The 25,239-nt window shown below is 37.1% G+C and overlaps 1 protein-coding gene across 1 annotated transcript in view; it reads left to right on the top strand.

Moving 5' to 3' along the window:
* Nucleotides 1–6,843: 6,843 nt before the first annotated feature.
* Nucleotides 6,844–25,239, top strand: part of SEMA3A (semaphorin 3A) — a 135,715-nt gene continuing 117,319 nt past the window's right edge. Inside the window, exon 1 of the mRNA XM_072399051.1 lies at nucleotides 6,844–7,495. Within this exon, the coding sequence (XP_072255152.1) occupies nucleotides 7,384–7,495 (112 nt within the window). The 5' untranslated portion in view covers nucleotides 6,844–7,383. The remainder of the gene's footprint in view (nucleotides 7,496–25,239) is intronic.

The raw sequence follows: 25,239 nt of genomic DNA, 5'->3' as shown, positions 1-25,239 counted from the left end.
TAAATAAAGCCAGCTGAGGTAATCTTCCCCTAAGCGTATATCTCCACTCCAGTACCAGGTGCCCTCATCATCTCTTCCTCTATTTCCAGATGATCTTCGGCCATCTTGATTTGCTGTATTGGGATGACATAACTGCGAGGGAATTTATCTTCCCAGCACATGCAAGGGAAGCCAGGAATCTGGAAGGGACTCCTTTTCTACAATAATGGCCTTTCAGATCAAGCAAATTTTAATGTGGGACTTTAGTTCAAAGATACTATAGAACATGACATAATGCAGAGTTTGTTGGAGGGGGAGAAGATTTCTTCCGCTGACTTTCAGCCAATAAAAGTCTCTGTGTGACAATGAGCCTTCAATGACTGGGGAGGTCTGCATTAAGCGGGCCTGGAGGGATATGCACTGGGAAGGAGGAGAAAGTCTGTCATTAAGGAAGATAGTCTGCATTGAGGAAGGGGGGATCCACACTGAGGAGGGACTGTCAGTATGGGGCAGAGTCTGCACCAAAGAAGATTGGGGGGTTGTCACTGAGGGGGAGTCTACATTGAGCAGGGATATGGCATGAGAATTCTGTCCCTTGGTATAAGTATGCATGGGAAGTGGGGGTCTGTCACTGGGGGGGCTGTAGACACTATCACGATGTACTGTTACCAACAGGTCAGTCTGCACTGTGGGGTGGTCTGGAATCAGGAGGGTCTGTCATAAGCGAGGGGGGTCTGTACTGAAGGCACTGTGGGGGATCTGTCACTTAGTCTTAACTGTGTTGCTACAAGACAAAGTGCAGAGTTGCGACAGGGGGAAGAAGGAGGAGCTAGCTACTAATTCTGCACCAGGGCCTATCGCTCTGTAGCACTGGGTAGACAGATAAGTAAAACAGTGGTAGGTAGGCAAGTGGCAGGCAGTAAGCAGTAGGTAGATAGGTCTCCATCAGATAAGGAGCAGGCAGATAGGTAATAAGCAAAAAAGAGGTAGGTAGACACGTGACAGGCAGTAAGTGGAATGCAGATACATAACAGGCAGGCCACCCATTGATGCCGACAGACTATGTGCAGTAAAATAAGAGTAAGCAATATTTAGTACAGTAGAGAAGCTTGTACAACACAAAGGTTAAAAAAAACTCTGTAAAATGTAAAAAAAAATATATATGAGCTGTTTCCTGAGATTTCCAGGGCCCTTTCAGACATCACAACCAGCCCACAGAGGTCTTGGTCCTGACCCCAGGCTGTGATTGGACAGGAAGGGGAAGCCGCAGATTAATGAGTATATCTCTCTTTCACTCTGCTGCCTCTTTCTGACATGTTTGCAGCACTGCAACCCATCTCATGAGCTTCCTGTGCTATTTCTTTTCCTACTTAGTCTAAATTCTAGAAAACCAAAGATATTCTGTTTGGCTATACACATACTGACCATATTGTAGTGCTTTATAGACCTGCGTGCTAGGCAACACATTTACACATCTTTTACCAAGTAATAATAATAATTGACATAGAAAAGGCAAAAGTAAGAATTTGCTGTAAAATAGTAATCTGTGCCCATCACTACTAACCAGGAATCTGCACAGATAACAAAAATGGCAATACTCTTAAGCTATTAACAACAATTTATAATATTTTTTTATGCCAAATTGTTAATAAACTGTACATCTATTACAAAAAAAAGCATCCCAGATGTACAAGCTGTTACTATTATAAAGAATGCTGCAGGAGAGATGGAAGCAGCCTAAAGCTACGTACACACGTCAGATTTTTATCGCCCGATAATCGGCATCGGCCAATTATCGGGCGAAAATCTGCCGTGTGTACAGTCGGTGTCGTCCATCGTCCGGACGACCGACCTGCCGGATCCACGGACGATGGACGACAGCCGATCCTAATGAAAGGGAAGGGGAGAGCGCGCAGCAGGGTGCCGCTCCGTCGCTCTCCCCCTCCCCTCTCCATAGAGCATGAACGGTGCTCTATGTACAGCACTCGTTCATGCATCGTGCACTCCCTTGTCGTTGGAAAGGATCGTGAAAGATCCTTTCCAACGACAAAAATTGCAAGTGTGTACGCAGCATAAAGCTTGCAGAAAACTCTTGCTACTGGAATCTATATTAAATAAATAGCCTGTAAGTCATGCTGCCCACAAATACCGGTATGTATATATCAGTAGTCATATATGCCACAAAACATTTTGATTCAAATAATTCCTAATCTGGCCAAGAGCTAAAAAGCAAGCCATGGGGCTGCAAACAACCAAAAAAAACAGCTTGACGTATCTTGCATAGATATAAAGTACCATACATTATTAGGGAAAAAGGGAATGATGGCCAGACAATTTGTCAGCATTCTCTTTGGTAAAAAAAAAAGTTCTACCAGTGTAACTTTTTTTTTTTTGTGCAAGCTGGTGTTTCATATAATCAACAAAATAAATGTATTTCAAAGAAGTGCCATCATAGAAATTTCCAAGCATAGGAGTTAGGGAAATCTCTACTGTGATTGTAACAGCAATGAAATTCCATTCTTTGTTCACCAAACCTTATTTTAAAAAAATTCCCCCAAAGTAGTTTTTGCACATTCACATCATTCATCACCATGCCAGCAGCATTTGGGATAAAACTACAGCTCCTTATTTTCAATCATTACATTTTGCACTTGATCTGTGTACCTCATTGGCACCTTGTTATTGACTTCAGGAACAATGGCACCTTTGCCTCCAGCTTTTTGATGGTCACTCTGTCATCTGTATAACCCTAATAACACTTTCATGCTAACAACTACATCTGTCCTCCTCGGCCTGGAATTGCATTAAGATCTGCCACTTCATAAGCCTGTGGGGGGGCTATTGCCATTTGCCTTTTCTTTGTGTGTTTTGTTTCCCCCACTGCTTTTCTTTATTATTTTGTGTTTTACCCTTTGAAAACATCAGAACAAAACTTGCAAACTGATAAAAAAGAAAGAGGAAAGAGAAGGGATTATCTGCTTAAATAAACAAGCGCAGCAAACTGTCATCCTACTGGGAATGGTGACACTGCAATAATTGCTGGCTCTATAAATGCACATGTCATCAGATTTAATTTCCTATGTGATTCCTCTGATTAGGGAGCATAGAGTACCCACTGCAGTAGACAATGTATTATTTTTTAATCTCATTAATAAAATTAAAATCCACAGTGACAAAAGTTGAACAAAAGTATCTGTGCAAAGTATCCCTAACAATTTTCCACTATAGATCTCACAGGCAATTCTATATCACGCTCAGATACATTGCTTAGTATTAATGTGAATATGGTATCACTCTTCCTACTGCTATAGATACGAGTCTTCTTAAATGTTGAGAGACAGCCAACCTATTAAAAGCATTGCAGTGTATTCTGTATGCTTTTTGTACTGTATCAAAATACACTAACAGTGAAAATGCAATTAGTTGATCGTGCCTGTTTCTATCACAAGGACTGCATTGCAGTGAATAAAGAAAAAAATCAATTACCTGCATTTTCCATTTTATCAACATTCTGCATTTGTCTGTGTTACTAGGATCCTTTAATATGCAGCATATCTGACGCTGCAAGTTATTACACAATAAAGTGTATCTAGACCCAAGAAGAAAAATTTGGTATATTGCAGCTTGTAAGTCTTTAGATGTTGTGGCTGCGTTTGTTTTCTTTTTTCATGCTTTCTCTATTTCCACCTGGTAAAACCAGTAACATAACTCCTGTTTTTGGATGGCCCAGCATATTAATGTAGGTGCACCATTATTGTGCTAGGATAATCCTAGTGCTGCATTGCAATACATGGTGTATCATTTCCATATGGCAATGTTCACAGGGGCTTTGGAAGTGGGGGGCTCTCAATAAGCAGTTCTGTCCCTTCCAGACATCCCCTCGGGCTGTTGAATCAAAACTAAAGTACTGAGCTAAAAGCTGCACCCTGCACTGGGTTTGTTGGATGTGGCTGGTGTGTATGCCATGTCCACACAAACTCTGCAATTTATGTAACCAGGACAGTCCGGGGGCATCTTAACTCTTGTGATGGCCATGTGCATCCACTACTGATGTGAATATATTCTAAAGCACAAGCTAGCACTTCAATTCATTGCAGGAACTTTACCTGCTTGTTTGCAATAACCTAATTTGTAGCATACTAGCTTCAATGCAATACTGATAAAATGGGCAACAACTAGTTAAACAGAACCAAATAAGAAATCAAATAAGAAAAAAACAAAAGCTACTGACAGACAAGAGGCGCAAACACAGGTGCCTGCATATACCTGCAGCAGTATTCACTGCTTCCCCCTTGGTTAAAAGCCATGCCATTTTTTTAAGAAAGTGCCAACACTTCCTAGTAGTAATGGACTTTGTCTGGTCCCTTCCACCTCCTACAATTCAAAGCCAAAATTTAGCACTACAGAAAGTGCCAAAGATTTACTTGTAAGTTTGGCCTGGAGTTTAGGGGAATCAGGAGGAGTAAAAAAATGCTGCAAGTATGTGCAAGCACCTCCTCATTCCTACCAGCATCTTTTAGTTTCTTAAGGGGGCAGAGTCTTCTCAGTAGTTTATTATTAATATTATTATTATTATATAATATTAATAATAATAATAAACTGTATTTATAAAGCAGCAACATATTACGCAGCCCTGTACATTAAATAGGGGTAGCAAATGACAGACAAATACAAACAATGACACAGGAGGAGGAGACCATTCAAAGAAGCTTACAATCTAAGAGGTGGGGAAAGTAGTAAACAATAGCAGTAGGGTATTATTTTTAAACCCCATTTATATAGGGCCAACATTTTTAATCAAGCTGTACATGAAATAGGGGTTGCAAATTAAAGACAGATACCAACAATGACAAAGGAGGAGGGGAGGACCCTGCCCAAAAGAGCTTACAATCTAAGACGTTTAGGCATTCACATAGCCCTAGGCTAAATCATTGATGTTCCTAATTATTAACAAGATCACTTGCATGCTTTTCAGAAACAGAATATACTGTGATACAAAGGAAATAAAATTTAGGTTACAAACCTCTGCAAGAAAAAATGTCTAAAAATGTCAGCACTATATAAATACATTACAATTAAAATAGTAATAAATATTGCTTTTTAATAGTATGAAAATATCATTATGTTATACATTGTTCTGAAGTCCACACATAATACTTATGTGCTGAATTATTTTGTTGATAATGTAGATACTATTTAACAAGTACTGAAAGGTAGTAAATATGATCTTAATATATAATATATATAAACAACTAATATTTTCAATCATGCTTATTCAGATCAGGCCTGACTTTAAGCATGATTCTGCAAAAAATAGGGCAACATATATATATATATATATTTTTTTTTCTTTTTCTTTTTTACTTTAAAATGCAACAGCATAGTACCGGTATCACTGCAGTGTTTGTTTCACATCAACCCTGCTGCACACACAGAAAGGTTAAGGCTACATGTAATTATATATTAGACACAGAACAAATTACTCTCATGTACAGATTCTTTGATTTGCTTTTGTGTGAGCAAAGATTGTGAATGGTGATCTTTCTTCATGATAGCTGTAACCTAGTATAATGACTCCATTTGCATATCCAGTGTTGTATTCTCTGCTTAGCACGGCAATGGAGCATCATTTGTGTGTTGTGCACACCATTGTTTGAAATGTATAATGGCAGAAAATTAATTAGGCAAATGCAGCAAATAATCTGAAAATGGCATGAATTCCTTTACAGAGTGAATGTCTGTAGTAATCCCTGCAATACAGACAGGAGCCTCTTGTCATTGAAGACCTTTAATCCAATGCCTGAAGCATGAAAGTATTCTGGAGTCTGGAGAGAACAAGTGTGGGAATTACCAAAATCAACTTTTTCTCTTTGGTGGACATTTTATTTACACAATACCATTACTGATCAATAGAAATGTTGAATTTGGCAGATGCTAAATGGTGGGAGTGACAAATACAGTCCAGAGTTTGCCAAAACTGATTTTGTTTTTGATGTCATCTAGGGAGCCATTAAAGGCACTAACGCCAGGATGCTTCAGGTTTGGTCACACCATGAAATTAAATCTTTAACGTATTACCATCTAATGCCGCTTAATTAAAACAAAACCTTTATATTACCCTAAGTAATGTGACCTGCAAGGTTGAAGGTCTCCTTTGCCCTTTTCTCTTCATCTCTGCATTAAAATGAAGAGGTTAGGGTATTGCAATTAGATTATGAGATTTCAAAGCCTCTGCAATTTGCTTCAATTGGTTTGAGATTGAAGCACATTAGAGGGCAATGGTCTAACCTGCTCTGAGTATCTTGTTTGTGAGGGCTTACTTATGCTGTGTTTATAGGAGTAATTGACTAGAAGCATGGCATGGAAAATTGTATCTCTCCAACTGCTAGGGGATTTCACACATTATTGCAAACCTTTTGCTTTGTAGGGAGGGTAGAGACCGGAGTAATTTGACTAATGGAATAATCAGGGGATTTCCAAAACAGGCTGGAAGTGTGCTGATATGTTTGAATTGGGAGAATCCTGTGGAGAATCAGCAAATATGATTTATAATCCCCAGCAGAGTGACTCTTGTCTTGAACAGATTGCTCTGAGAGCTCTAACCAGGGAATTCCCACTTGGATTGGCATGAAAAAAGGAACTTGATTAAAGAATAAATACAAGTCAAGTTTATTGGCACACTGTTTAACCAGTGATCTGTGTAGTGATGTTTCATTGATAAACTGGACCTTTCTGCTGCTGTTCTCTTTTAGCAAAGTTTAAAGCAAGCTATGCCTTTAAAGGTAAATTGTGGCTGCTTGCCCTCCACATGCTTGGTGCAGGTTTCTTGCTCCCTCCTCTAATCTCTACTAGATGTTTTTTGCATGTGTTATGTGACAGCAGGAAAAGGCAGTGGGTTGAGCTTGCCTGTTCTCCCATTGTCAGTTTGCCTTTGCTGTTCCAGGGAAAACCTGTCTGAGAGATCCTGTATCATCTGTGTGCATGTGGACAGGAAAAAAAAGTCAGTAGTACAGCTCTGTAGGTTCCTGTCTTCCTTTCATTCAGCTCTCACACAGCCAAGTGAAGCACAAAGAGCAACGATTCCTGCACAGGGCAAGAAGAGCAAAGAGATCCTTCAATGAAGCCAATGGATCTTTAAGCTCCAGCACTGCAGCACTCGCTCCCTTCTTCTCTCTACACAACAGTTGTGGCTCATTATCCAGAGCCTGCTTCACCATTTGCTCCTCATCGTTTGAACTTTCCAATCTTATCCAAAAAGGAGAGATGGTGAGCTTAATTTTGCCTGTGTGGCTGAAATGAGACTGACCTAAGTCACCTGTCCTCCCCAAATTTGTTCCCCCCATCAGACTGCAGCAAGGGGACACCAAGCTGCAGAGAAGACCTAGGATCTGCTTGCTCCTCAGCATGGGCTCTTTTACTTGGATTGCATTTGTTTTCTTGGGAGTATCAATAACAACAAGGGTGAACTGTCAGAATGTCAAAAATAACGTGCCAAGGGTCAAATTATCCTACAGAGGTAAGCTCTTTTTTCCTTGCTCTTTACTTTTAAACTAAGTTTATTTGTTTCACACGTGGCTACAATACATCAGCATCCCATCAATTCACCTAAATACTAGATTAACCCTGATCAGCTAAAGGAAATTGTTTTTTTTCTGACTAACTAGAATCTATTTAGGATGTAAACTCTTTGCAACTTATTATTCATTTGTATAGGGAACATTGACCATAAAAAAGACTTTGTGATTTGGTAACATAAGAAGAATAATATAATGTAGTTTATGTTAGTTGGGACTGATGCCAGTTTGTGGTTTACTTAATTTTCTTTTGTAAACAAGTCTGATGGGAAAAGCATTTTATTTAGAATAAACTCACTTGAGATTTATCACACAAAGGCTATAACAATCTGGAAATAATAAAAGTAGCTCAGGAAGGCTTTTAATATATAGCTGTGTTATGAAGGTGAACATGCCATAACTGTAATTGGAGTGATATTGCAGCCTTGGAAGAGAAGATAAATGGACTGGCTTGGTTTCTTAGGGCTTTCTAGCACACAATGAAAATGAACCTAGAAGAGACTAGTAAATGGAAATATGGCTAGAAAGTAGGAACATAGGGAGAGAGAGGCACCTCATGGAATGTAGCATACTCTGCTTGTGGCTTTTAGCAAAATACTAAAACAAGTCAGATTTGTTTATATAGCTGTGGTGTGGGTAAAAGCAGCATAATGCATGCTATAATCTTGTTCTGGAGGAAATAAGTTCTTTTTTTTTATGGTACTAGCATACCCATCTCCGTGATAGGAAGATATGACACAAGTGTGAAAAACACATCTGTGAGAGCAGAATGCTGTTTTCACACTTCAATTCATGGGAAGAAACTGCTTGTACATACATTTAATAGTCCCATCACGTTTCTCGTTTTGTAAATAAAGTACTGGCTTTATATAATATAAACATATAAAAAATCTTTTGGTTTATTGTTGATTGTTTTTTTTTGTTCTGTTTTTATTTTCTTTTTCCTGTTTTTTTTTGTATGTAACTATTCAACATTTCTAATCAGCTTGTATATGTCTTTGTCTAACTGCACAATTTAAATGTGTTAACAAGTCCTGGTAATAAAGCTGTCACATATAATAAAATGAGCCTTAATTGAATGAACTTCTTCAAGTCTCATTTTCTGCTGATTTTCAGTGTATTCCTTTACTGACTGTCACTCCCCTCTCTATAAAAAAATTCATAGGGAAAACAGGTATGTAGGCAATAAAAAGAAATGCAATAAAATTCCACTGGAAGATGAGCTTGGCATAATAGACACTAAATTAGAAGGTTGTAAACTGCTTTGTGTAAAATATGGATTCCTGTAACTTCTTCAAGCTTATATTGAGATTAAATTCTATTACATATCTCCTACAATTAGTTTAGGTTCCTTCAGACTGAGCACTTAGGGTTTTTTTTAAGGCTCAGCTAAGTGAGAAGACACATGCAGAGTAAAAGAATACAATTTGTTCTTGCTTTTCCCTTTGTGTTTTTTTATTGTAGCATCAATAGTCCTTTCTCTCCTTTTGGTATAATTGTTTAGTCGAAGTAGAATCTTTGTTGTCCCTTGTAAGTATTTTGTTTTGAAGAATAATAGTGATTTTGGGCTTCTTGTTTTTTTAAGGCTAATTAGATGTCAAACACATCTGAAATGTGCAGAACACTTGTTCTGAAAACATTTCTAGAGTGATTCATGAAGGGGTTAAATCCCTGCCAGACCTAATTTCCTATGGTCACTAGTTTTCAAAGGTCCATTGCTGGCTCTGTCATTTCTCAGACTGCCAAATACATGTCTAAGTGGTAAAAGTTAACATGCACAATTCGTTTTACTTAGGTGTCTAAAGTTGAAATGAGAAAAAACCATGAGGGTTAGACATTAACCACATGTTTACTTTCTAATGCCCTATTAGTGGAAGACGCATAGCTAGACAGGAGACAAAGCTAACACTCTACCTAAAGTTAGCACGTGAGCAAAATGTAATACTGGCCCATTTACAGCAACTTTGGCTTCCCATTTGGACATGCAAATGGGGTAGAGTGTAAATCTCCAATGACATCCTTAGTTCAGTCTCTGAATTAGTAAAGACCTTTACTGTAAGAGTCTTATAGAAGGGGTTTAAACCTTACTATAGATTAATTGTTCCTTTCACTGAACACAGCGGATATTATCAGAATAGGGATGATTAAATCAACACACCAATTCATCACATTTTTTATATCTTTCCTGAAACTGTTCCTGTATGCTGATATATGTATGCTCTGATGAAAATGTTGGGACCTATGTTTAATAAAGTATTGTTATCTGTACATTTGACTTGTAAATATTTGCAGAAGGACTATTTACAGATTTACATGTGTTTAAAGCCAATTCCATTAGTGCTAGTTTTTTTATATATAAAACTTTGAGAGAGTTGATAGAAATCTCATCAAAGCTATTTAAATGATTTACCATATTCAAAACTACATTTTTTGGATTCCAGCATGTCGCCAAGAAACCACCACTAATTAGAATGAGGTTTCCATCAAGTCTGTTCATATCCACATGAATGTTACAATAATGAAATACTACATTCACGCTAAGTTGCCATGTTGAATAGTTCTCTGTAGCATCTAGAAACAGAACATCAGAGTTTTTACACAAAGCTGCAGAAGTTTAGAACTTTAGTAAATGGAGCCAAAAACCTCTGAATTGCCACTGCTAATTAATTAATGAACACAAGAATCAAGTTAAATCTGTAATGTCTCATTCTGTCCCACAACAAACTTAGCTTTTGCACATGTGATAGAATTCATTTTCTGTATAGTTATATGGCCCAACCTGTGTTGTGAAATATGAGGAATGGTTCATATTATTGTATTTATTGTATTATTTGTGTTTGTTGCCTTTGAAAAACTTATAACGTGGTTGCAAAAAGTAATTTCAATTAAAATTATTTGTCCAGCTTCTACTTACAGTGTGTAACTTGCTTCCCCAAAACATGGACATTACACATCAAATAATCAACAGATCCTAAACATCATTTAAAGCATTTTGCTGTCCTTGAATATAATTTCTATAAAATATTTGGTATATGAAAGAGGTTTTCTTGAAAAAAAATCAAAGTCTCTGACATTTGATTAGTTGATGGGAGTACCAGTGATAATGTAGAAATCCAGAACTTACTTGGATCGGTCTTGTGTGCCTGCATATGTGAAATTATACAGTTTATATTTCCAGTGTTATCTAACATAGTCAAATCTTGTTGAAAATAATAACTTTGCTGTAAATTGACTCAGCAATAGCGCTTGAGAGACTGACATTGCAGTGGCATGTGAATGACATTGAGGAGTTCTTTACGTTCTTCTACAATTGTGCCTGCAGTTTAAATGTCAGAAGGCTTATTCATTACTATAAGGCAATTCTAAAGGTGAAAATTAAATATTTCATCCTTGCAAGATTCCTACAATACTAAACCAATTGATTTGTTCTTCCTACACCTGAAGTGTGACTCTTCAGTTATGACCTTCTTTTGGCCTAGTGCTTGCTCTCAGCCATACAATACAACCATGTTTTGACACTTCTTTATTGCAGCTTTATGTTGCCATGGGTTATTATATTGGTTTTGGTTTCTAGCCTATGTTCTGGAAACATGATACATTTTGGTTACTGTGTGGACTACTTAAATATTTTTAAAGTAGTTTAAAAGACTAGTTCTGTAGAGTGACATTTTTGTTACTTTTTCCCGGCCATTAAAAGATCAAAAAACTTTAAAAATAAAACCCTTGGATGGCTACTTCTGTTTTGGGCTCCCAAACACTACTGACAGTTACAGCAGAAACTAAATGTTAAACAAGCATGTTTGACTGTTCTAGAATCTTCCTAACTGATGGTGAGATTTACCAGCTCTCTAATAGAAATTCACATTGCAGGATGAAAACTCCTGTAGTGATATGTACCATGTTTTTGAACTGCAAATGCATTTTTATTTATTTGTTAAACTTAGTGGGTATGTGTATTACCTATACAAACTAGATACCTGATAGGTACAATTATAAAGGTAATTTATGTACAGATATATAGATTGTAAGCTCTTCGGGGCAGGGTCCTCTTCTCCTGTGTCACTGTCTGTATTCATCTGTCATTTGCAACCCCTATTTATTGTACAGCGCTGCTTAATATGTCAGTGGTATATACATTCTGTTTATTAATAATAATAATAATAATAATAATAATAATAATAACAACAAAAGTATGTGTTGGAGGTGGGGAAAATGCACAGGGTATACAGTATAAGAGTGTATTACGTACAGCATAATTGACATAGTAGACCAGTTTGTTATGTAGCACACAAAATATACATGTACATCCATTGGCTGCTGTAAGGCTCATTTAACAAGGCACTCTGCACATTACAGTACCTCTATTGGCCAGGTAGGATGTCTTCCATGTGGTTTCATAAAAATGAAAGGTATAAATTCCTGCATTTTCCACATCTTGAAAGAACTTTGTTGTATTTCTCTTAAGCTACGTACACACGTCAGATTTTTATCGCCCGATAATCGGCATCGGTCAATTATCGGGCGAAAATCTGGCGTGTGTACAGTCGGTGTCGTCCATCGTCCGGACGACCGACCTGCCGGATCCACGGACGATGGACGACAGCCGATCCTAATGAAAGGGAAGGGGAGAGCGCGCAGCAGGGTGCCGCTCCGTCGCTCTCCCCCTCCCCTCTCCATAGAGCATGAACGGTGCTGTATGTACAGCACCGTTCATGTATCGTGCACTCCCTTGTCGTTGGAAAGGATCGTGAAAGATCCTTTCCAACGACAAAAATTGGAAGTGTGTACGCAGCTTTAGTTTGTAGAGGTATGATTGTCTGTTTAGTGTTTCACATTGTGAGTGTATGCAATAAAGCTATTATTGTGTTATAGATAACTTTTATCTTTTGATCTTATACAAACTATCTTTTTTGCAAAGATTACCATATTCAGATGTCAGCATCTTTTGGTCCATTATTTTCTGCCTAGGTACTGAGGTACTTTAAAAACATAAAAACCAACATGGAGAAACTTGAAACATTTCTGATGCCTGCATTACCTGGTCTTTATCTGAGATTCTCTAAGCTCTGGGGTCTAAACATGGCATTCCTTTATAGAGAGCTTGTATTCCTGCCACTTGACATACGTGCAGTAAATAGGAGCTAGTGTTTGTTCACATTGCCCCTGGACTTGTTTGGCTTTGTTCATCAGCAGAATTTATTTTACCCATGTAGCTTAAAAACCTAGATCCTTGAAAGGACAATGTGAGGTCATGAAAATGTTCATTTCACAATATCTCATTACCACCTGAAACCTGAACCTTGTATGCTCTTCTAAAGGTGTGAAGTTAATCATAAAGAAATGTATGCTCTCATGTTATCTCTGCCCTGGAAGGAGGAGCATAATGAAGATCCATAACCTAACACTTTATGGTACATTTTTTCAGGACAATGAATACATTTTACTTATCAATTAGTCAATGACTGTTAAAAAGTAACTTATCTACATCAGATAAAAATCTCTAAAAAAAAATTAAAATTTACCTTTAGAAAAGCCACTGATGTAAAGAAATCCCATTATAACAATGATTTTTTAAGCAACAAACTGGGGGAAAGGTTCATTGTTCCTGAAATTCTTGTTAGTAGTTTTTTTATGATGATTTTTGCAATTTAGTAGTCTCACTTTAACACACACAGAGCATGTTGTAGTTAGGAAGCTTAACGGATGAATATAGTTTATAGCCAGATTTACCATTTAGCTCTGCACACTTTTGATGGAAGATGATAAATGGGACAAAGGTGATTCTCTAAGTAATTTATAAAAATCAGACTTCTACCTCAAAAAGGCTCTGTTACAGCATGCAATATAAGTGAAAGTTAAAACAAAGCACAAAAGGCGTCTCTAAATGCCCGTAGAATTACTGAATTACTGAATGGCTTGCAGAGGCAACAGCAGTAAAACTGCAAGTCTTGCTGAGCACAAACTGGTATTCTGGCCCCAAGATGTGACATATGACCTGACCCCTGTTTCTTTTTCTTTAGGAATAACTACTGCTCCAGCAGCAGCAACATTTTTTTTTTGGAGGTGAATAGTGTTTAAGTTTATGGCTAATTGGTTTATTTTATTTAAATATTAGATTTAGGAGTTGGGTACAAATACCGGTAGCATATTGGTAATATAAGTTGCTGCATATGCACATTAGTACACATTACCTTCAGCAAACTATGTAAATGTTGCAAAGCACTGGTAGGCCTCAGCAGTACAAACCTGGTGAGGTCACTATCTGAAGTCTGTATTGACCTTCATTTTTTTTTTTTTTTCATAAAGGTCAAAAATAATCGTTGGAGGAGCACACTTTTGACATTGGATTTATTTTAGCAATTGAAAGTTTGTCTTATGGCAAACTAAGCAATTGTGAGAGAACTAGTCTCCAAAAGTCCCATGCTGGAATCTAAATATTTAGCTTTTAAGTATTTTAAGTCTACAAGCTTACTTGTTCTTTTATTTCCCTCCTGTTTTAGCTTTACTTTCTGCCTCAGCCAAAGAACATAATTAGAAAATCAGGAGCTGAGAGGTCAACTGAAATCTGACCCCATAAAACACCCCATGCCAAGGGTAACATTAAGCAGTAGATAGGCAAATGACTGTCAGACTTCAGGTGACCATTGATTGCTTCAGCAAAAGAATCCCCCATAATTCTGTACTGACCAATAGTATGACATAGAAGAAACGCAAGGAAACGTGTTACAGCAAACATTTCTACCAATGTAAATTCCAACTTATGGAAACAATATTGCACTTCTCCTTAAAATGAGGTTCTTTGTTTCATTATTTTTTTCTTTTTAGAAATGATTTAACTTCTTTTTATAATGTTAATGAATTGACATTGCAAGTTGGTGAAGAGTACCAGCTGTCAGGGAGGCAGCATAGAGATAAAGAGTTCATTGTCCCACTGCCATATTATGTTCTACAAAAAGAAGATACTCCTTTCTTTAGCATGTAATTTTTTTATCTTTAATCACTCTACAAAAAATGATTTCATTTATGAGTAGACCCCACACACACACCCACAGCCACTGACACAATGTATTGGGAAGTTTGCTTCCCATTGAAATGTTTGTGGTTCTCTACAGTAATACAAATAGAAAATCCAAAATGACAGGGCCTAGAATTGCTTAGATGTTGGATTTATGGGGTGAAACTTTCATTGTGGGAATACATTATCAATATTGGAAGCCAGTGGCTTACAAAGTACTAGAAACTACCCAACACGAGTCTGGTGGATTAGAAAGGCAAAATATAGACAAAGATAGCTCAGGCTTTGAGAACAACTAGGTTTGAGCCGAATAGCTAACGTTAACATTTCAGAAGTTTGCCAGGTAAACTTTTTCTAATAATTTTATTAGTATTTTGTATTATATTTTCACCATATCTTTATTTTCTGTATTTCATGCTTGTGTTTTTCACAGCTTTGGTATAGGAAAAAAAGCTGTCAAGCTATTTAAATTACAAAGCTTACTGGATATAAATAAAGAACCTGTTAAGGGGGTGGATTAGACTGAAGCTGAAGTAAAGCCACTGGAATTAATAACTTCTCAAAGAATAAACATCTCTAAAAGATTCCACTGCTAGTGCACTATGACTATGTTTCCATGGAGATTAATTGGGAAGAATTGAGTAGTTAAATAAATACATGTAACATGTCTCTGTATCTAGCTGAAGCGCATAAGACACAGGAACAGTTTTCACTTCAGTGAGTTGGAAACATGATTTAAGCCCAGCATTTACAGGGAAACATATTTAGGAAAATACGCATTTCTTTATCTTCCATCATTTGGCTTTGCTCTATCTGCTAGTTGTAAGTAAAGCTAAAACCACAACTAAGCAGTCTGCCATATAACATGGGCTAAGCTTAACTAGGTGTTTTATAATTTATATATTTATAGTACTATAAAGGAGGTTATTGCAGCCAAGATGAACTTGGGTCATGAGATCGGTCAAGGAAGAACTGTACATCCTAGTGCTTGTGAAACGGCAGAGGCCACTATATATGGCCAATGTACATGGAGAGTCTAATGATGAATTTTAAGATAAAACTAACGTACCCTAAAACTCTTATTGACGTCCCCCTCCCTTTTTTTTCTTCTTTACAGTATAATATATTATGATCACTTTTCTATATTGGCTTGTTTTCACATTGAAATACTTTCCCTGTTGCAGTTATAAGAGATGTTTCCTCTAAAAGAATGTTTATTCTATTGATGGATGTACATATTCCCAGCTCACATTTGACTCAGGACATTGAGCTTTGCCACTTACACACCAACAAAGGGTATGTCCCTAGGCAAAGAATTTGTGTGACAATATTGAAAAAAGAGTATGCTGGTGATAGCAGCAGAGGTTACATAAGTAGTTTTGTATAATGGCTTTTGGATAGTTCCATTAACCTCTTGAAATGGATGAGACTGTGTTTTTGTTAGGGCTGTATGCTTTTTTTTTTTTTTTTTACATAATCTAGTAATTACATGAAATGACAATCTGTTTTAGGCTTACCATCAACATGCCAGTTTTACAGAGGCATGCTCCCCAATAAAAAGAATTTTAAGATTGTATCCTTTGGTTTCCTGCTTCACAGGAAAAGAACATATTTAGTACATCCCGGGAATGTATACATATTTTCCCATATTGACTTACACAGCCTATAATTACAAAAAACTATCAAACTGCCAAAATTATAGTATACTCATACCTTGTAAGAACATGGCTCTGAATTCTTCTGATGCATGTGGTGTCAGTTCTGCCTACTTTTTTTGGATTACAACCAACATAGATCTCCCCTCATCTGTATAACCCTTCTTTGTGCACACACAGAATGCAAAAGTGGTTACAGAATAATGGGCAAAATCAAAAGGTATTTTTGCACTTTTTAACAAAACCTTGCCAATAGTATGATTGGGAAACCAAAAGGGAAAGGAGAAGAGTTAACCTCCCAACCGTTAAGCCCGTACTTTTTCGTATTAAAAAAAGTTGCAGTTATCGATAACCCCGTACTTTTCTCACTCCCCACTTACCTGGTCCCGCTGTGCTCATCCAGTGTCGTGTCCGTGTTCCAGCATCGTCCTCCAGCGTCGATCTCCCTCTCCAGCGTCGGGTGCCGTCTCCTGGTCCCGCTGATCGTCCCGCGTCGTTCTCCTTTCAGCGCCGGGTGCTCTCTGAAACACGAAGCCGGCTGGCAGGGGAAAAAAAAAGCCGTCCGGCTTCTTGTGCGTGCGTGCGTGCACGATGACGTCGGCGCGTGTGCGGGAAATTCAAATTGAAACTCATTCATTCATTTTGTATTGGATTGGATACAGGAATTTGTATTCAATCCAATACATAATGAGAGTTTGAATTTTGTTCTCATTTTGTATTGGATTGAATACAAAGTCCTGTATCCAATACAAAATAATAGAAAATATATTTATGTGGTTTTGTCTATAGGTATGTGACGGACACTAGGGAGGTGTTTTAGAAAAATATATTACTATACATTATACCGAAATATCGCATTTTCAGTATTGGATTGAATACAAAGTCCTGTATGCAATCCAATCCAAAATAATAGAAAATATATTTATGTGGTTTTGTCTATAGGTATGTGACGTTGGACACTAGGGAGGTGTTTTAGAAAAATATATTACTATACAGTATACCGAATTATCGCATTTTCAGTACTTTTCATTTATTTATGTATTCTTGTTTAAGCTGAATTTTGTGTTTTTCCTTTCATTTTATTAAAAGTAATTTTTTTTTTTTTACATGATTGTGTGTTTCAAACATTTTTTCTATTCATTATATCTACTAGACCCCTATTCGGACATATTTCTGTAAGTTACAGGTCTACAATTTAAAAAAAAAAATTTCATGAAAACCTGTAACGCTTTTGGTACAGAAATCTAGACATCAGTGTAACGCCCAGGTGGTTAATTGACAGGATTTAAAATCACAATAAAATACATTTGTTTTATATTACTTTTTTATGTACTTATATATTTTTGTTTAGTAACAATAGAGTTCTTTGATTTTAGCAGGACAAGGTGTAGCACACATGGGAGCACTCTATATGAGCCAATATCATCTTTATCTCGTTTACTGCAGGAATCTAAGGCTGCTATTGGTTTCTTCTACATAATATAAACTTATTGAGACTGATTTGTAAAAATGATGGTATTACTTAATGTATGAGTAATCCTGTGCATATCTAACTTTTCAGTAGCGTTTGTTTTTCTAACCCTTACATTCACCCCCGGCTGTCAAATGAGCAGTCAGTTTCCTGCAGGATTTTTGAAAACCTAAATCTCATGCAGCCTGTCACAAACAGACAGGGGATCTGAGTGACGTGTTTCCATTATCTAAGTATGTGCAGTCTAATGAAAGGGATTAGCCACAGAGATAAAATCAGACCTAGATTCCTGGTGTCTGCTTTTTCCACGCTTCATTGCTGCAGTAATGTAATGTTTGTAAGAGCTGCTTGGAGGAGAAAGGGATCTTACCAGATCTTACGTAGTGTTAGGTGTTTAAGTATAGTACTATATGCATGTCTTCGTGTTCACATAAATTGTTACTAAAGGTTCCTTTGCATTTTGTTTGGTTGTGCGTCATTCTTCTGCAAGTTAAGTGGTGACAAAAAAATGAGAAACTGGACGACTCTGGAATGGGCAAAAGAAAACATGTCAAGTTTACAAGTCTTGCTGTCTACATGAATATGCAGTAGTAGTGCCAGTATGATGCCTCCCTGAGCATTTGTGTATCTCTTCACATTAATATGAGAAACATAAGGAAGGGGGATAGGAAGTTGGAGCTTTACAAGAAGTTACTAGTGTCGCAAATAATACGTTTCCCAACTCATTACTGCCTATGAAGTTTTCCTACATGCCTTTGTTCGAAACAATTTAAAAAAAAACCCACAAATATTTCCCTGATTTACAGCACAATAAAGTTAGGAGCAACCATATTGCATACATAGGTCATATCCTTGTTCATGGGGAGATCTGTGCAAGTGAGAAATAAAACATGACCGTGTTTTTGCTGTCATTTCGTTTTGTCACTGCAGTCTTCCTGGTTTGTGCTGCACTTTGAAACGTACGTTTTAATTTTCTATACAGCAAAAAAATTCTCTGCACAGTAGATCTTGACACACTTTAGCCTCTAAATTAATAAAAAAAAACAGTGTAACCCTTTAATTATTTTCAAAACATATTATGGTCCTAGAAGTAATAATGGTGTAGCAAAGAACACAAGGGGAATTTCGACTGAAGTACCACTTTGCTATTATAATGTTTTGGTTCTTTTTTGTGACCCCATTAGAAAGATGTACAGATGTACAGTCTTTACCAGTGACCACTCTCACCAACCTGCAAAGTGAGGCAAAATTTACAATTTTACAAGCTGTAATCAAAGCAGGAATAAAAGGGAAATCTTTAAATGGAGATGCTATAAGTGACGGTTGTAATTCCCTGACTTTGAGGAGATCCTCTTGCTTTCTTTTTTGCATGCAGGTCAGGAAGTAAAAGGAAACCTCCTTAATGAGACACAGAAGACAAAAAATGGTATCTAGAAGTCTTTTCATCTGTCTATCTTAGCATTTACATGCAAAAGGGAAACAAAGGACTAAATCACACAAATGGTTAGCAGGCAATTATGGCAGCAGTGCAGTTAAAGCTTCTCACACACATGTGATCAGCTGCCTACATCTGTGTGCGTCAGCATACACTTGGTCTATAACTGTTGACAGGCAGTTGAGGAAGAGCACAGTTGGCCATCTCTTGCACAAAGAGACCACTGACTAACACTTGAAGTAGCATTTAAGAAAATTGGATCTAATATGGTGGTTGATGGACTCCTGCCAACTGCCTCATGAACTTTGTCATTCATTTTAGTGATAAAACATAGAGTAATTGGTCAGTCAACTGTTCATGTGGTGTTAATCACCTGTAACCATTGCCATAATGTCTGCTAACTCGCACAAACAAGCCAAAAGAGACAGCGTACTATACTGTCTCGACCACTCTGGACAAAGCCCACATGGTTGGTCATATGCTTAAAAGAACTGGTAAGCATACATCTTTCACAACCTTCCTAAGGAAAAATGCACCCAGTGTGGTGCCGACTTATACACATACAGTGTATTATCATTACTGTATGGTGTCTGGGCTTGTCTTTATCATTCTGCTCTGAATTAAGCTGCGTACACACTGCCAATTTTTGTCGTTGGAAAGGATCTTTCACGATCCTTTCCAACGACAAGGGAGTGCACGATGCATGAACGGTGCTGTACATACAGCACCGTTCATGCTCTATGGAGAGGGGAGGGGGAGAGCGACGGAGCGGCACCCTGCTGCGCGCTCTCCCCTTCACTTTCATTACGATCGGCTGTCGTCCATCGTCCGTGGATCCGGCAGGTCGGTCCTCCGGACGATGGACGACACCGACTGTACACACGGCAGATTTTCGCCCGATAATTGGCCGATGCCGATTATCGGGCGATAAAAATCTGACGTGTGTACGTAGCTTAAGTCCCGTTAGATGTAGTGCTTGTTTACCATTGCAGTAGTGTTATCTGGGTGGGAATGATCATGATTTGATTTTTGTCATGTGACTGTTGTGTTTTCCTATTGTATTCTAAAATAAATGTGCACCTTCCTAATTTGATATAAAGGTCCAGGTCCAAAACACAAGCAAATAAGTTCACCTTTCAGCTCTCATGTCTACAGAGACTCATATGGCTTTTAAATATATGCATGTAAACGGGTGTTGGCATACACCTTATTAGTTGCCTTAAACTTCCATGACTTGGTAAACCTATCCCACTTGTAAATGGACTGAGAGCATAAATGACATTGACACAAAGCCAACTTGGCTCATTTGAAAAGAGGTGAGAGCTAGATTGACAAAGGCAAGTTCACTCAAATAAAAGCTTGGAGGTGAAATTGGCCACAAAAAATGCTAAATGGGAATTTCAAAAGTACGTAAATGTCTTTGAAATATTTCCCTCACAGCCTGAATAATAATTTTAGGCTATGATGACAAAACCTTGTTTTAATGTGTGTTACCAGCATTGTGGCTTACAGAAAGTATGCAGCCAGAAGCCAAACATGTGGTACAGATCAGGCTATATATACTATGGACGTCTGAGGTATGGGAAGGTGACAATACGGAAGTGTGTGTGTACTTTATAATTTTACATATTCTGTTTATAGAACGACTGGTATCGTTGGCTTGTTCTGCTAAAGCAAGATGTAGGTTTTCCTTTTACTGTACTGACAATTAGAGAGGTTTTCTATATTAAGATATAGTTTTGACATCCTGTTGTAATAATGACAGGTTAGGTACCAAAAGTAGTATTTTAACTTGATATTACAGGGAACAAATTTGGAACCACTACAACCAGGCAGGTTAAATAAAATTACAATTTTTAGGTGGAGGGTACTTCAATAAATAATACATAGATTACATTGTTTTTTTTTTCTGTAGTAATACTTTACTATCCTCCCTAACAAAAATTATGCTTTATAATGCTTTATATTCTTTTGTGTTTTTGTATAAACACAAGCAGGCCATTTTTGTGGCTGACGTTCAAAGAAAATCTAAGTATTCATTTTGTTTATACAAAATGCTTCGATAAAGTTTGTAAAGGCCTGGATTTGTAATCACACAATTCTGCTACAAAGTCATGTGGTCTGCTCAGTAGCTTTTTAGAACTTTTATGTGTAGTACAGTTTTCAGACATTACTATTGTGCTCTTGTGTGAGAGGCAACCCTTTCAAATGCATGTACAGCAGATAGTACAGCTCCAACCTTTGCAGCCAAATGGTGAACCGGCCTTAGAGAAGACAGATTGATGGTATAAAAAGGAGGCCACATTATTTATCCCCTATCTGATAGACCATGAAGAAATATAAGTCATAGCAGCAGGCACATTTTTGTTCTTCCATGCAAAATAATCTTTTTATTACCTAGACCTATATGTTTATAGATACACGGACTCTTTGAATGTGTGTTGTAATTGAAGATTTTTATGGAATCCTTGTATGGAAGACTTGATTTCTGCTAATCTAGAATCTGGTAATTCTTATTTGGGGATTTTCTATGCTGATGTACTTTTGAGATTCAAGGGTAAGACAAGTTACAGTTGTGATCTCCTCTATTTTACACATATCTGGTACTTGCGGTATATTCTGTGTAATCAAGAGGTCCCTTTGGATTTGTATGGTGCCATCTGCTTTCATAAAAAAAATTTAAACTCTAGGGACAGAGAGTGAACATGCAGCGGTTGAGGAGTAGGGAAGCTGATATCTCACTGTGGTCGACCTAGTATGACATGGAAGCAGTCACTACTAAATTTAATTTGTTTTTAGTTGTGAATAATTTAAATTTTAAAACCAGTCAAGTAAAAATTACTTAAATTACCTGTTATACTATGAATCGGTTATGCTTTAGTAACGTTGCCGGTCTTTGACCTATGGAACATACCACATTAGCCTAAGGCTGCATGGCTTCATGCCTTTTGCTACTCAGAAATGTAACTTCTGAACTTGATGACATCTCATTATCAGCACCTCGATTTCAATGTACTGTGAAGGTCTACATAATTAGGTGTTCTTTAATTGTATGTTTATGGTTGCTTTCACACTATATGGTTGTGTTTTTATTTTTTTTATTTTTGGAAGCATATGACGTTGGGTTTGGTAACTACCTTAGCCCAGGGAGTTACCAATAATAAAGACAAGCTCAGTTTTGTGCTTCTATAAGCAGTGCTAATGGATGATGGATTTTAATTTGTAACCTTCTATACAAAGTATGCCAACTTTATGCTTAAAGAAAATCTGTACTTGAAGGAGCATATGGGTTTCCATGAATGATCTCCTTCTGAAGACGCAATTTGCCTGGCTGTTTCTAGCTTTAATGCTTTAATTTGCTGATCTGGAGCCCATGTGCATTTTTAGACTGTAGTGTAAAAGTTAAGGTATATACAAAAATAAAACAGGATTAGAACTCCTGACAATATTTTAATGCTGCGTGGGTTCTCCCTCTGCCACCCTTATCCTGGCGGCCATTACAGCTGAAACACGAAGGGGTATAAAATTAAAAAAGCCCTTTTTAATACAAAGCAAGATAAAAGAGAAAAATCCTGTGTGAATGATTACTAAGTAATTTGCCTCAACAATCCATGTTAGCCATAGGATTCAGGTTTGTGTTGTCCAAGTGCCAAGTATATGTCATGTATGCAGTTCATATTTTTTTACCATATGTCACCTCCAAATGAGCATGCATCAAAAGTCCTGTTTTTCTTTTTATTGTTGTTGTAGTTGGTATAGGGGTTGTTTCTTGCAGGCTGCTTAGTTGTTTAATATTGACTTATATGCTGCTGTTTTCTTTATCTGTGTTAGCAATTAATATAAAAAGATTAATTAATTAATTAATATAAAATTAATATAAAAATGCATTGTTACTCCACATAGTTTAAATGAAATACCTGTTCAGAACACATGGAGGGATTTCTTGACACTTTCAAGAAGGTTTTTGTAAATTACAGTATGGAAAAGTAGGGAGTGAAATGATTTTGGGAACCAGTTTGTATTTCTGACAATTGTTCATGTGGGAGTGACAGTGTGAGACCCCTACAAGTGAGTGTGAATGTGCAGAATCATAACTATCAACCTGTGGGTGGAATGCAGGAAGATACAGAATACACATCTAATCATCAAGATGTGTGCATGAGATACCAGTTCTGACAAGTGTACTGCAAAAGTTCAAGAGGATATGTAAGCTTAATCCTCCAACTTTAGCTTTACTAAAATATGTATAAAAGGGCTAACCAAATAAATAGTTAAGAATAAGTCATCTGGACATTGTTAGCATATCAAAGTGATCAGTCATGTCAGTAAATCATTCTGCTGTACTAGTCAAGCATGACCAGTGTTCGTGTATCAGTAATGGATTTATGACATCCAGACTTTTCAACAAAAGTAAAGTAAATGTGTTCATCAATTACTCACCATACTCCTTTTTTCATATTATAAAATGAGCTATAAAATTTCTATAAACCGCTAAAATGCATTTTATATACTATGTTCCTAAAAGTGTGTGAAGACTCAAAAATCATACTTGCATCTGTCAAAAAAATATGTGGACTCCCTTCCAAATTGAGTTTAGGTAGTTCCAATAAAGCGTACTGTTAGTGCTACAGCATACAAATTATTTTAGACAATTCTGCCCTTAAAACTAGGGCTCTGGTGTTGGAACCAGTACATTTACAAGATTCCAACTCTGACCTCCGACTCCCTAGATAAAGTGTAAGCTGTTATGGTTACAAGGAGGGATAATTATACTAATAATAACACCAATGGCTCTATTGTGCGCTCCACAAGGACAGAACCAACTTTAAGGTTGCTTCTAGATACTCTTGCTTAGGGATAGAATAGTCAAACATGTAAATCCTAATGTCTATGTAGTACTTAGATATGTTCACAAATGTCCTATCTAAATTACCCCCCCCCCCCTGCTTCAGCCTTCAGTAAAATGTCTGGGGCGAGACTGCTGAAATGCTTGCACCTGCTGCAGCAGACTAAAAACATCATTTTAACGGAGGCAAAGTCACACATTTGGAACATAATGTCTGCATTTTAATTATACCCATGTTTTGTCCTGGTTGGCATCATGTATATTTGGCTGCCGTGTCAGCTAAACTTTTTATTATTTTTTATTCATTATTTCACAATATCCATCTTTTGAAGGGCTTTGTGTCTTATCCAGTGAAACTATGAAGATGCATGAATATCTTTGTGTGCCCAGTGCAACCTTTCCAACACATTTAACAGAAAAGCAGCCTACAAACAAACACACATAAGATGCTATGGTACTTGTGAACATCTAAAAGAAACCTGTACACTTTGTTTTCCAAAGCTCACATTCAGGTAATTATGACATGGACTTTAATGGCATTCACAGTTATAGCTGGCTTCATCTATACTAAATGCTGGTCATACCTACAACACAAAATATCTTCACACATATATAAAATGATTATCACTCTTGCAGTTTATCAGAATCTAAATGGCTGGAATTGACAATTTTGACCCATGACCATGTCTGTTTTCCATGTACATGGCCAATGAACCATGTATATAACAAGAATATGTGTCTGGATGTTTAGTAAGCTACTAGTTATCTGGATTTACTGATTATGGCCATAAGCCAACATTAAAATCCGTTAAATAGCCTCTTTGAATGGTGAAACCATGGAATGATGATATTGGTAACCAGGAACATATAGGGTTACAGACGAATGGCTAGGCCGTATTTAAAGAATATAATTTTATATGCAATTTGCATGACATTTCATTGCAGTACCCTTCTAGATAGGCCATTAATCTCACATAAATGACTGTCAGATACTTCTTAAAACGTCATATTGCTATCAGCATACACAGATGTATGACTCATATTTCCAAGATGGAAGACAATAGTTTTACAAGTGCATGTGTTTTTATATCAGATACCTTCTCTTAGGTAATGAAGTGTAAAGAAATTCTAACATAGTGGAAAATGTATTTTCCATTTCACTTTGTCTCTATGTTTTGTATATATGAAACGTGTATATTTTTCATATTGTTTAGCAGTCTGCAAATATCTGGGTCTTAGGTGGAAAAAAAGCTTTTTCGGTTTG

This window comes from Pyxicephalus adspersus, chromosome 2 (assembly GCF_032062135.1).
Source record: "Pyxicephalus adspersus chromosome 2, UCB_Pads_2.0, whole genome shotgun sequence".
Taxonomy (NCBI): Eukaryota; Metazoa; Chordata; class Amphibia; order Anura; family Pyxicephalidae; genus Pyxicephalus; species Pyxicephalus adspersus.
Note: the sequence above shows the minus strand (reverse complement) of the source record. Positions and strands in the feature narration are given on the sequence as shown.